We start from the raw sequence: 14,160 nt of genomic DNA, 5'->3' as shown, positions 1-14,160 counted from the left end.
TGCATTTGGGCTAGGAACCTATGTGAGCGGTCAGACCTGGCTGACTGCTCTTCCCAGCAGATGTCTGGAAAGTTCAGGTCACCCATGATGACCATGTCCTTTGACCTAACTACCTCCGTGAGCTGACTTAAGGATTCCTGGTCTAGCTCTTCCCCTTGATTGAGTGGTCTGTAGTAGTAGACCCCCACCGTTAAGTCTCTTTCCCCTCAACTGCCTCGTATTGTAACCCAGAGCACTTACGTGTGCCCCTCCTCTGACTCTGTGCTACCTGGTGAGGATGTGTATTCCTCCTTAATGTAAAGCACCACCCCACTGCCTTTCCTCCCTGTCCTGTCTCTCCTGTACAGCCTATAGCCCTTGATATTCACCGCCCAGTCATGCGTTGGATCCCACCATGTTTCAGTGAGCCCCACTATGTCCGGGTAGGTGTCAGCTAGCAGGAGGGTAAGTTCCTCCTGCTTGTTTCCCATACTACGAGCATTTGTGTAGAGGCATTTGAGGCCTCCTGTGGATGTGTGCACTGGCCCCCTAATCTCTGCATTGCCCTGGCTCCTGTTGCTTACCTGTGTATATGTTCCACTCGTTGGTCTAGGCTGGGCTGTACTTGTGGGTGCTGCTTGGTTTAGTGGTCCAAGGCTTCCTCTGCCCTCATCTTCTGTTTCCCCTGACGAGCCTAGTTTAAAGCCTGCTGGAGGAGATCCACCAACCTAGAAGAGAACACACGCTTACCTTTAGGGAAAAGGTGGAGCCCATCCCACACGAGCACATCTCTTGTCATGATGCGCGGGTTGTTGTCAAGGAAGCCAAAGCCCGCCTCAAGACACCATTCCCAAAGCCGCCAGTTGGTCTCTGCGATGCACGTCTCATGCCATATACCACATCCACTCACTGGTAGGACAGAAGAGAAAACCACCTGGCTCCTTCAGCACACCCCCCAGAGCATGGTAGTCTGCCATCAGGGCTTCTCCTGTCCATATCATTAGTACCCACATGGATTAGTAATCAGTGGGCTGACCCCCACCCCCCTGTCATGAATCTTTGCTCCAGGTACAATGAAGAAGCTACTATGTGCACTAAGGTCCCACCAAGATTTGAACTTGGATTGCTAGATTCAGAGTGCTAACCATTACACCATGGGACCCACTCAAATACTGCAGATGCCAGGGATTGAACCCACAGCCTTGTATATGCAAAGCATATGCTCTACCACTAAGCTACGTCTGCATTGCTTGAAAAAAAGCATCCTGCTGCATTGGCCAGGAATCAAGCCCAGGCCTCCCACATGGTAGGCAAGAATTGCACCACTGAACTACCAATGCCTGCATAAACCTGGGAGTTAGGGCTCCACCTGGGAGCCTGAGCCTGAGCCTACACCCAGGCTTGAACTGGCAACTCAGCTCATACCACTCTAGGCCACACAAGCAGGCCAATGGCAAGCCAGAGCTCATGAGTCTCATATGCTCAGAGCATCATAAGAAGATGATCATGCTCCATGCTACAGAGAAAAGCAGACTTCCTATATTTCGTGCCCATCTGTCCCAGGGGAAAAATTCCTTCCTGGCTCCAAATTTGGCAAAAAGCGTGACAGAGTAGAACAGCAAGATCGTTCAATCAGGAACCTCTCAGGAACCTAGATGTATCAGTCAGCACTTCTCAGCCTTTATTTACTCTGTTCAGCATCCCAGTACTTCAGAGAATAGTTGCGGGGTGACCCCAGAAGCCAGTAGCCTTCATGAGGAGGGAAGAAAACCTTCCTGGGTCTTATGAGAAACCAGCAAAAGCTTTGAAGGAAGGGATTTTCGGATGCCTACCATACTGAGAGCTACTTCCTATATGAAAGGGTGTTTTTGCAACTCAGGATTACAGAACCATAGAGAACTTGGGCTGGGAGGGATCTCCAGAAGTCATCTAGTCCAGGGCTTCTCAACTTTTTTCTTCCTGAGGCCCCCCCTCGTATGCTGTAAAAACTCCACAGGCCACCTGTGCCACAACAGCTGCTCAGCTCCTCAGCCTCACCTGCACAGCTTTGCATGGGGCTTGATGGCGGGGAGCCCCGGGTCCCCACTCCCCTGAGCAGCAGCAGTGCGGAGGTTTGTCCACCTGTCCACAGTGTCCCACACAAGATGGAGGCTATGGGGTCTGGCAGGTGGGCCTGCCTCCAACCCTGCCCCTTCCTCAGGACTCACCTCAGCCCCAGGGGGTAAGGGGGGCAGAGGCAGCTCCTCCTCACACAAGGCTGGGCCAGGTGGACCCCCTGAAACCTGCTTGCAGCCCCCTCCCCCCTCAGGTGGCTGTGGACCCCTGGTTGAGAACTGCTGATCTAGTTCAACCCCCTGCTTGAGGCAGGATCGTCCCTATCCAAATCATCCTGTGCAAATCCATAATGTTTGTAAAATTGCTGTCAACCCTGAAAGAAGACAAGACATCACACCCTAACCTGCCACATGGAAAACAGAGGACCACAGCAGTCAATGTCCTGCTTCCAAAAAAAGTTGTTAGTATACATTCAAGAGATTGCAGATAGAGGGCCATGTCCTCTGCTGCAGAGGGAGGCAAAACCCACCATAGTCCACACCAGTCTGACCATGGGTAAAATTCTGTTCTGACCCCAGATGTGGTGATTGAACTGACCCTGACCAGAAGAACAAGACCATCTAGTCAGGAATATTCGGCTTTAAGTCCCAACAGGAGTATTTGCATGCCCCAGTCACAATCCCCAGCCTGGGCTGCAGCCAATACCCAACACCTCTGAGGAAGGCTTAAAAAGCACCCTGACACATGTAGCAGAAAGGGGTGGGGATGCAAAGCCCTGAAGTCTGGGAAATACCCATGGGTAGACCCCTGGGTGGCAGGCAGTGGACAGTTCAGGTTTACTCATGTCTGGGGTGCCCCTGTGAGTCTGCCTTAATGGCAGGCAGTCAGGTAATGTGCATCTTCCCTGGTGCTGGTGCATCTTGTTGGGGCAGGTCTGAGCTGACCCCTTTCTGGATGATTTACCACCAAGGCTCTCCTCCATCATTCCTGGCTACGCCGAAGTGTGCTATGCAAAGACAGTTGCTCCTGCTCTTATACTGATCCCCTTGCTGGGAGAGATTGTCTGCCTTCCCAGTCTCATCCCAGTGGCCCTGGGCACTTTGCAATAGTGTCTGCCTGGCTCCTGCTCCTGTAACATCCTGGCTGCTGGCTCACTGAGTCTTCTTCAGGCCCCTCTCTGCTCAGCCCTCTGCCTGCAGGCTCCTCTGCTGTGCTTCTGGTCTCTAGTGCTTTACACAAGCTCTGCACAGGGCTGCATCTGTTGGCAGTGCATGCCTTCCCCCATCTTCCCTGTGCAGGTCTCTAGCTCCCCGCCTGGCCTTGGCTCCCAGCTCCCCATTCTCTGTGGGGCTTGTTCCTCCCCTAACCACGTCCCTTCCAGAGACAGGGGTCACTTCAAGGGGCTGGCCCTTCACAAAGGGTTTCAATCCTCCTCCCCATTATGCTTAGGACAGGGGACTGGTTCTGCTCTTCCCTCAGGGGATGCAGCGGTCACTGGGAAAGAGATTGCTGAGAAGAGAAGTTAGTTTCCCACTTAGCCAATTTGCCACAGATCATTGTGGCTACGTGAACTCGCCCAGAGGGCATTTCCTGAGGGCAAGTGGCTCCCAAACCTCATTTCCATTCCCCAGGCTCCATCCTGCTAAGTAAGCACAATCCATCTGAAACCAAAATGTAAGAGGGAGAGCAAAGGACCAAACCTTTTCCCTTGCCCACCCCCTTCCACTTCCAAAGGGCTGTTGGTTTTGGAGGTCAGAGCCAGACAGGAGGCTTGTTATTTTGAGGCTGGCTGCAACTCTCTGGGAAGCTCTGTGCTGAAGTGACATGGAGCCTCTGATGAGCGGGCTTGGGGGCCTGGCTGTATGGACAGCATGTCGCCTCTCAGTCCAGAGTGTCTGTTTTTCCTGTCAGCTACTGCAAGCTCTGTCACTTGGGCTGTGGAAAGAGATTTGCTGCTCATCCCAGCTGGTTCAACCTGAGGTGCCAGCGTTGCAAAGGGGAACTGTGGTCTGGCTTTTTTTCGTATATCAAAGAGTAATTCATGTCCAAGGGGAGAGATGGGAACCCAGAGTCCCCCTGGTGCTGGCGAGGTTAGAACCACAGCTGGTGTGGCCTGCCTGGCAGAGGGGGGTCTGGTGATGGGCAAAGGGGGTGACACTGGACGTTCCCCTGTGGGCCACTGAGGGTGGTAATTGAGACCAGCTTCCAGCTGATCTGACTTAAGCTGAGGGAGCACCAGCCTGTGTCCCCATCCCCTGCTCTTGAGCTGTGTTATGTACCCCTCACCCTCCACTGAGAACCCAGACAGGGACCTCTCCCATTCTGTAAGTGTTGTGGATGAAGGGCAGGAGGGTGTCTTTGAGACAGGAGGTACAGGGAACCCCCACGGAGTATGAAAATGCCAAGTTCTTTCACTAACAAAAGTAAAGCCCAAGACCATCAGCTCCTGGTGTGATGGGGAGGGCACTTAGCCAATGAGCAATGGATGCCTCTCTCTTATGGGAGGCACACGTGTGAGCACAGTGCTGTGGTATTCATTTGCAGTGATCACACCTCATAAATATACCTGCCAGTCTGTTGTGGCACTCCAGCTGCAGCAGCTAACCAGGGCTGTCCCTAGGTTTGTTTGTTTGACTGTTGCCAGCTAAGTGATCTGGATGACGTCAGGAGAGAAAAGGAGAGGCAGAGCAGGGCAGACTGTCCTGGCACATTAAGTGGGGCCCTGGCAATACCCTGCACTGAGGGGTTCATTCTACTTTGGGCTTAGGAGCAAGGGGAGGAGACCTCAAGGTTTGGGATGAGGAGTCTCAGGGCATCAGGGTTTAGGTGGCTATTTGTAAGCATGATTGATTTGTGTTTATAAGGACCAGGCTCCCAATTGAGCAGGCCACGCAAAATGTTTGTGGAAGGAACTGTGCTCTTCAGTCAGGTGTTACCCTCCAGCAAAGGTCCCATGTGCAGCTGCTAGGGGTACACTATTTCCCAGCATAGTAGGCTCTCGTGCCCCCAAAAGGTGCCCCTTAGAGGCCCTCTTACTTACACCCAGGTGCAATCACTGAAAAACATTTAAAAAAAAAACCCTAGGGAGTTAACAGCCACTAATTCTGTGCTGAAGCAACAAAGCCAGTATGTGTGCCCCCCCCAGTGAAAAACTAAGCCACTTAATGGTTTGTTCCCCTGCTCCAGCACCCAGTCACACACCTCATTGCTGTGACTATGGCAGTGTGCCACAGCCCATACACAACTTGAACTCTGCATCCACCACCCTTTTTGCATACAGTCCATTACCAGTTGCCCTCTCTCAACACAACCAGCTGCTGCACCTGCTAGTGGCAGATGGGCAGGAGAGTACTTTGGTGAAAGTGGTGCGTGCAGAAGGGCAAATGGAGTTGGGGTTAGGATGGTCTGTCGTGTACAGCAGTTGCAGTCATGACAAAGTATGTGGGTGAGAGAGGAGCTGACGGTGTGTGCTGGTAGGTGGCTTGGCTTTCTATCACTTTGCTTTCACGGGTTCTGTTGTGCAGGTCACAAGCCCCACAGACTTCACAACGGTGGTTTTGTGTATTCATGTCAGTAGCTTCCAACTGACTGCTGGAGGGATTCCACTCCTGTCCAGGCAGAAGTGAAAAGCATGGGGCTTTTATTACCCTGAGTGACCTCACTTCCAAAAACTCTTCTTTTTCTTTTCATTAAATTTAGTCAGGGCTAGAATTACATGGTCTGAAGGAATCCTGAAGACATCCTTTCAGCCAAATGGGCATTGCTTCAGCAGTTCAGGCCAGTTTTCCATTTCCTTTTAATGAGATGAAAATCTTTGGGCATTAGCCTGCAGCCTGGGACTGGACTACATTTCAGGCTCCTAAACCCAGCCCCTGGGAACTGTCTGATCCCCAGAGAAGGTTCCCCAAGCATTTGGCAGGCTCAGATTCTATTTTCCTAATGCAGTACTTTTACTGTGTGTCATGCATCCAACGCTCAAATACCCTGTGGCATTTGTATCCAGTGCATGCTTTTATCAGGTGAACAACCCAAAAAAGTACAATTATATACCAAGTACAGATTTTACTCATAAACAGATGCACTCAATGCACAGTTCCTTTCTCACGTATGCCATGTAATTGCACAATGTGAAGCATCCTTCATGCACAGTTTCCATATGCACAAAGCACTTGCATGGAGTCGTAGAGAAATAAAATGCATGGCATTCAAGGCCATCCTCCAGTCCCACACTCTACCCCCAAGGCCCAAGCAAATCATGTTTCTGGGAGATGATCACCAGTGGAATATTTAACCACATAGAAATTGCAGTTGTTCTGCCTGGGCTTCAGACAAGATGGCCAGTGGACAGTTCTGAACTTATGTTTCAGTCTATGTGTCTTCTTGTTTGCTGAGTGGGGCAGGTGGTACGGCATAGCTTCATCAATGAGTCCTCTTTTGCAGTTGGAAAGCTGGAAATGTGGGTTTAGATGAAAGTTTCTATTATTCAGTCAAAAAAACGGGGTAGTAAACCTTAGCCAGTACAGATAGATGCATGGATGGTCTGACCTCTTAGTCATCAGTGGGGATCAAACCATGGACTTAACAGCACCTAGAACAGATGTTTGAGCTAGACCAGAGGTGCTCAGCATTTGGCTTTTGGGCCAGATCCAGACCACAGTAGTGTCTCATATGGCCTGTGGAGCTCCCCATGGGTCTGGAGATTTGGCAGAGAAGCAGTGCTTCCATTTCCTGGGTGCCAAATGTCTGGACCCAGGGGGAGCCCCAGGCCCTACACGTTAGATCTGCTGCCTGATCTGAGGGCATAGAGCTGGGGTGGGGGTGGGGGGACAGCACTGGACCCCAGGGCCAAACTCCAGTGTAAGGGGCCAGGAGAGAGAAGCACTGGGCCCCTGAGAACCAATCCTGGCACATGGAGGTTAGCAGTGGGTGGCTGTGGGCCTCTGGGACCCACTCCTGGCATGCAGGGTGGCGGGAAGGGGCAGTGCAAGGCTAGAGAGAGACGTGGTCACAAGCCCTAGGCTGGCATCTTGCACTGATCCTAAGCAACAGATCATTTGGCCCCTGCACAGTCTCCTTCCCATGCACCATACAAGTCCTTTGCCCACTGCATGATGCACAACATATAATTCACAGCATAGGAATAGCACATGGGCGCTACATATAACCTCTCAGATGCAGTGTAAGCTTCTGCTGTGGCTTGTCTCCAGGATTTACAAAAGCCTTTTATGCTAAGAAATCATCAGGTGCTGATGTCCATAACAAATCGGGCCAGGACGAGGCCTCCCACTTCAAGTGCATCGGGTCAGAACAGCTGCTTGCCAGTTCCTGTGCAGATGCACTGGTTGTGTTCTCTAGCTCATGTCTGTGTATTTTGACCACCCAGTAACAACCTCTTTTTGCCTTGCAAAGGGAAAATACGAAGAAAGATTCCTGCAAGATGAAACCATTTCCCAGCAGATCAATTCGGTTGAATCCTTACAAGAGCTGCATGCCACCCCTGAAGAAGAGAAACCAAAGCAACTCCTGCAAAGGAAGCTGCATGTGAGGAGCAAGATCCCTTCCAAGCCTACCATCATTCGAGGCATCACTTATTATAAGGCCAAGTTCACAGACTCCGAGAACGACATTGAGGAACGTGAGTTGTGTTTGCAGTCGTGTCCAGCTTAATGGCATCGGCTGTCTGGTCCTCTTAGCTACAACACAGGTACAACCCATTACTCAGTGACACCCCTTGGTCCCTCTCAGTAGTCCATGCCGATCACAAGAATTGTCCCATTTTATGAAATATCACCTTGAGAACAGATATTTGTAAGTGGGCATGTACAAACATAAGGCTGGCCAAGACCTCAGGAGGTCCTTTAGCTCTGCTTCCCTGCTCAGAGCAGGGCTATCCCTGTCTAAACCATTGTGGGTAAGTGTTTGCCTAACCTGACCTTAGAAATTTCCAGTGAAGTAGACTCCATGACTTATCTAGGTCAAGGGTACTCAGCTCACAGGCCAGATACAGCAGTTGCACCATTCCCTTCTGCCAAATTTCCAGACCCAAGGGGAGCCCTGGCCTGTGCATGCTCAGATCAGGCACCTGCCAGGCCCCACAGGGCCTAGTCTTGGCTTGCTAGACTTGTCATGTCCCAAGGCCTGATCCTGCACTTGCGGCTTTTTGCAGCCCAGGGTTATTTCTTTCTGTGCTAAACCACCCTCACCATTAGAAAGCTCTTCCTGAGATCCAATCTAAGTTTCTCCCTTATTGCAAATGAAGTCCATTACTTCTTGTCCTGTCTCCTGTGGACACAGAGCAGTTAATCGCTATGCTGTTTGCATTGACCCTTCGTTTTGTATACGAAAACTGTTATCAAAATCTCTGAGAAGCCAGTTTGGTTCAATACTGTCTTTTATTAGACAAACTGAAGAGTTGGGAAAGAGATTAAATAAATTATTGGGTACGAAATGCTGTTCCTCAGGTCTTGGAAAGAAGCAGATAAGATAAATACTAGGTAAAACAAAGACATTGGTTTGTCTCTGTTAAGTTAATTACAATAGCCACTTCAAATAAAATAATCTTTCTCCCTACTATACAGTTGGTCCAGTAAAAGATTTTAGTAAGCACATCTTTCTTCTCATTGTCTTGATTGCAACAACGCTATAAGGGTACTGTTGGATCCTCCCTCTTGGAGAGAATCCAGGACTGGGGGTGGTTTACACCAGTCAGAGACAGGAACAGCAAAATGGTCCTGAACCATGAAGATTTTTGTTCTGCTCTCATACCTAAATGGTATCGGCTGCCCTTCAGGTGAGCTTGACCCAGCCCAGTCTTTGGTTGGCTGACTTCTTAAAGGAGCCATTGCAGAAGCTGGCCTGGAGTGAGCTCCGTGGGGGATGTAGTAAGGAAGGCTAACTGAACCTTGTCATGCATCCACAGACAATGTCTGTGCAATGTCATGCAGGTCCAAGGAGGTGATCCTCCCCCTCTATATGACATTGGTCAGGCCACAGTTGGAGTATTGCATCCAGCTTTGGGTGCCGCACTTCAGGAGGGATGTTCATTGAGAGGGTCCAGAGGAGGGCCACCCGCATGATCAGGGGGCAGCAGGGCAGGCCCTACGAGGAGATGCTAAAGGACCTGAACCTGTTCAGCCTCCACAAGAGAAGGCTGAGAGGGGAATCTGGTGGCCGTCTACAAACTGGCCAAGGGGGACCAGCAGGCAATGGGAGAGTCCCTGTTCTCCTGAGCACTACTGGGAGTAACAAGGAATAACAGCCATAAGTTGATGGAGAGTAGATTCAGGCTAGACATCAGGAAGCACTACTTCACAGTCAGGGCAGCTAGGATCTGGAACCAACTTCCAAGGGAAGTGGTGCTCGCTCCTACCTTGGGGGTCTTCAGAAGGAGGCTAGATGATCATCTAGCCAGGGTCGTTTGACCCCAGCATCCTTTCCTGCCCCTGGCAGGGGGTCGGACTTGATGATCTGCTTGGGTCCCTTGTGACCCTACTAACTATGAAAGTATGAGCTGGCATGGATGTGAAAGAGAAAGCATTGGGGCATGGGTGGGAGAAGTAAACAGACACTTGAGGCTGTGAAAGAAGAGAATACGGTAGACAGTAGCAATGAGTGGAGAAACAACTTTGTGAAGATACAAGATGCTTGAAGAAACTAGTGAAGACCACGAAAGACCAGGGTGACCCAGTCACAAGGATGGACAAAGCATTTGCCAAGACTGAAGGGAAAAGTGCTAGTGTCAGAGTGGGAAATGGTACTGTAATTAAGGTGCAAGACGGTGGGGTTGTAGGCAAGAATTTTACTTTAAAGGAAGGAAGAAAAGTTCTGGATGTGAGAAACTGATATTTATTTGTACTGAATCTAGAAGCCAGTTCCAAACTGCACTGCGCATTCTGCAGACACAGAAGAGAACATCCTCAGAGTCCTCTGCTGTGGAGAAAGATGATGCTACATGGACTAGCAGTTTATTCAACCTTAGTCCTTTAGAAAAGTTCACCTAGTCCATCTTAGCTGAATGCAGATGGAAACAGTGCAACAATAAAAGAAGTGACTCCCCAATCACTTCTTTAGGCACAGACAGGAGTTAGAGGGAAGGGCTGGTGGTGGTGAAGGGACAAGTGGTAGGAGGATAACACTTTCCAAAGTGACTGAGCTCCTTAGGAGTCTAAATCCCATTAACTTTTAATGAAACTCAGGCCTGAAGTTGCTTATGACCTGTTCATTTTTTATGTGTAATACTTTAACCTTAAGCTTAATCAGAGTCAACTCTAGAACACATGGCATTAGCGCAATACAGGTTCAGTTTCTAAGGGACTCTGTTTGAATAAGCAGCTAGTCCATGTAGCATCATCTTGAAAAGAGAAAACTTGAAGAAAACCATGGGAAAGAAAAGCAGTAAGTTTTTCTCATGGCAGAGATTTATATCCACTAGATGTGGCCAAAAACAAGGGTGGGATGGGATATTTTTCTAATATGTTGCATGGTTAAAGCTGAATCACTTGAAGAAGAGCAAAAGAATAGTCCAGATTATCTGGTAGATTCAACAACTGCTACAAACAGTAAGGCCAAAGTCCTATCCATTAAATCACATATGAGGGAACAATTCAGTGTTATTCTAAGGAAAATACACAGTACAATAACTCTGGAGATAAGTAAATATTACAGCTTGTTTTAAGAGTCCAGGATCAGGAACTTTCCAAATAGCAAATGCAACTTCATCACCTGCATTCAGAGTCAAAGCCTGCCTGGCTTGAAGGTACTAAAAATAGATTTCCTGGAAATGTCAGTGAGGACAGACAGCATGTGACATTCCCAAAGGCTGGGGCATCTGGAAGGACATTACAACACATCAGTGATCCTATTTATCAGGAGGAAGAATTCCATGTACCTTACCTGAGAAAGTAAAAAAAAATCCCTCAAAAACCCAGAGTTTTAAAATGTGGAAAGCTGCAAGTATTGCAAAGGTAAAACAATTGGGTAGTAGATGGAACAGAAAAGTCAACTGAAGCGCAGGTGTGTATTGGTACCTGCAAGTTAAATAATGCCAGAAAATGTAAACATTAGTAAATGCCAACTGCTGAAGAGATGGCCCCTAAGTTCTAAGAAGCTGACATATATTCAAAACGTCAAATATGTAAGATTTCAAATTTAATGGAGTCAGACTCCAAGGCAGCGCCAGCATTTGGCCATATTCACTTTAAGCAAAACACTATTTGGTAATTATGTCTTCACTGATATAAACGGTATTTATAATGTATTTTGGGAGAGTTACGAAGTCCTGAAATGAGAGTGGCTGATGTCTCAGTCTTAGACAAGCATCTTATCGAGCACTCCTCAAAATACTGTGAGGTGCAAGGGAAAGACACGTTAGCAGAAAACATGAGTAACCAGGAGCAGATCTCTTTTGGACCCAAACTGAACAAGGAGGTCTTGATTGTTGATCCCAATGCAATAAAAACAAGAACCTGCTCCTCCATATAAAGTGGAGATAACAAGCCAGTTAAATTCTAAAGCTGTCTCTCAATTAAAATAAACCCCTTTAAGTAAGTGGCTGAAAGGATACATTATCTGGCATTCAGACATCAGACACAAATAGGCAGTGGGGAAGATAGAGCCCTGGTCTTATCTTCCCCACCATCTAGCTGTAAAAGAGTGGACTGTCATTAGGCTAGTACTGCTGTCAGCAGAGACATCTCAGAAAGGTTCAGGTGCAGGCCTTCTTCAGAAAGGGCAAGCAGCTGCATACATAATACAATTCCCAAACAAGGAAGAAAGAAACCCAAGCCCATATTGAAGAACAGATGCTGGCAATTGCTTTTGTTGCCTTAAATCCCACATAGACAAGTATGAGAGGAAACACGTGTAGGAACAGACAGCTTGGAAACAAACAAACCCTTTAACTTTCTATGGAATCCAGTATCTGAAGATGAAGCTACAAACTATGATCACTTTGTGGAACATAAAGCGGCTCCATACAGAGCACTAAACAGAACCCATCTAGGACCATTACTGATGCATATGAACTTCCTATTTTGCAGTGCACACAGAAGACATCTTCCAAAGGACCAGAATTTTACATGGAAGCGTATGAACTCTTTGGCTAGGGACAGACATTCAAAAAGCCTGAATTGATTCAATCTTTGCAGGTTAATCTAACCTGGCTAGGTTGAACTGGTTTGTAATTGTACAGACATCCCCTCTGGATGGAGGAAATACCAGCACATGCCTGCAGTGGCTCAGGCTAGAGCCCTTCCACAGTGCTGAGCTGAGGGGGGGCGTGGCCAGGCCTTTGCAGGATGCTTTGATTAGAGAGATGTCTTCCCCCCTCCACCCCCCAACCAGTGAGGGAGCCAGCAAGGAGTCAATAACAGATCATTGAGTTACACAGCAGGGAGTTATACAGGGAGTTGTTAGCATTTATCAGCCCATCAAATAAAAGACTCTCTCGTTAGTTTAAGCTCTTCTTAAACAACTTTTCCCAGGGAAGGAACTGAGGGACATTACCAGGTACCTGTTGATTAGCTCCAAAAAGCCCTAACCCAACACTGTCCTGTCTGCCTTTGTCTTGTCTCCCACAGCACGGACATAGTTACTATGTGGTATTCTAGCTAATGCTGAGAGGTGTCTGTGTAAGGCAGTGGGGTGTGGGGAATCCCTACTTGAGCTGGAGGAAGCCAGACAGATGGCCTGTACCTACAGTCTCTGCTGGAGCTGCAGCCAGGGAGCAGAGGGGCAGGGCCAGCCCTGCTGGGCTGGAGCAGAGAGCTGAGCCTAAACCAGAGTTGCAAAGTATCTGAGATGCTGGGGGACTCTGGTTTAATTTAAACCAGGAAGGGGTCTGGGACAGGCATTGCATAAACCGGTTTGACCCAAATCAGTTAAGTCTGATACTACATTCAACCAGGTTTATCTCAAACCAGTTTCAGCCCTTTTCAAACTGGTTTATGTGCACTGAACATCTGTTCTGTTACAGATTTAAACTACTTTCTGATCACTTAAACTGGTTTATGTATAATGTCTGTCCCTAGCCTTTGTGCCATGGGTCATTTTGAATTGACATTTGTATAGTTTTATATAAAGGGACCCCCCAAAGAGAACATTTAATGAAGGGCTGAGTGAGGGGAACAGTGTCTAACTCAAAGGCACCTGACTGGCTTTTCTCACTGCACTGCAAGAGAGAGGGGCATTCAGCAGCTAGTTAGGAATTGGAGTGCATGGAGACCCTTGGAGACTTGATTCTGGAGTAGGGATAATGGTCAGACAGGTTGCTGCGTAACGTGGCATATTCTTGTGGAGTTTTCAGAGTGCTTTACAAAGGAAATCTGCACTGCCATCTTTATTTTAAAGAAAAGGGAACAGTGGTGCATGGGGGGATGCTCTTTGACCAGGGTCACCCAGTAGATCTGTAGCAAAACTGGGAATAGAACCTGTGAGGTACTGTAGTTTCCAACAACCCCAAACAAAACTATTTTAGCATAGCATTGTCTTGCCAGAACAGCAACAGGTAGGTCAGCTAGCTGGAGGTAGCTCTGCCTTTGTACCCAGATGTGAGATGGGCAAGGAAAAAGTGCCTTTTTGGCAAAGACCTTGACTAAAGCTGTTTGCATTCCCCAGCTGCCTATCTGCTCAGGCCCAAGTCCTCCTTGAGAGGAAGAGGTGAGGGTGTTCGATTTCTTTCCAAGATGTGTCAGTAGAATCAAAATTTTCTCACGGGAAGTTTCAGCTTTATAGAAATGGCATGTCGCATTTAAAGATCCTGTCTATGGGAAAGTATCCAAGCAGCAGTAGTTTGAAGATAAATTATTTAAGAAGTGAAAAGAGAATTTAGAACAGTTTTGACATGGCATTGTAAGGATGTGTGGTTCTGTCACAACGATGCATCTAACCAGATGCCCTGGGTATTGTTTTTCATAGATTTCATAGACATTAGGGCTGTAAGGGACCTCGGAAGATCATCAAGTCCAGCCCCCGACCTGAAGGGCAGGAAGTCAGCTGTGGTCATAGGATCCCAGCAAGATAAGCATCCAATTTGCTCTTGAAGGTGTTCAGTGTCTGTGCTTGACCCACCTCCGATGGCAGGCTGTTCCAGACCTTGGGGGCTCAGACAGTAAAGAAATTCTTCCTTCT

General features: G+C 48.3%; 1 protein-coding gene across 1 annotated transcript in view; it reads left to right on the top strand.

The window, feature by feature from the left end:
• The window catches only part of OLFML2B (olfactomedin like 2B), a 57,615-nt gene that overhangs the window by 36,114 nt on the left and 7,341 nt on the right, over nucleotides 1-14,160 (top strand). The window contains exon 6 of the mRNA XM_019530572.1: nucleotides 7,444-7,669. Coding sequence (XP_019386117.1) covers nucleotides 7,444-7,669 — 226 coding nt within the window. The remainder of the gene's footprint in view (nucleotides 1-7,443; nucleotides 7,670-14,160) is intronic.

Source organism: Crocodylus porosus, unplaced genomic scaffold, assembly GCF_001723895.1.
Source record: "Crocodylus porosus isolate Cpor-Errol unplaced genomic scaffold, CroPor_comp1, whole genome shotgun sequence".
NCBI lineage: Eukaryota > Metazoa > Chordata > Crocodylia > Crocodylidae > Crocodylus > Crocodylus porosus.
Note: the sequence above shows the minus strand (reverse complement) of the source record. Positions and strands in the feature narration are given on the sequence as shown.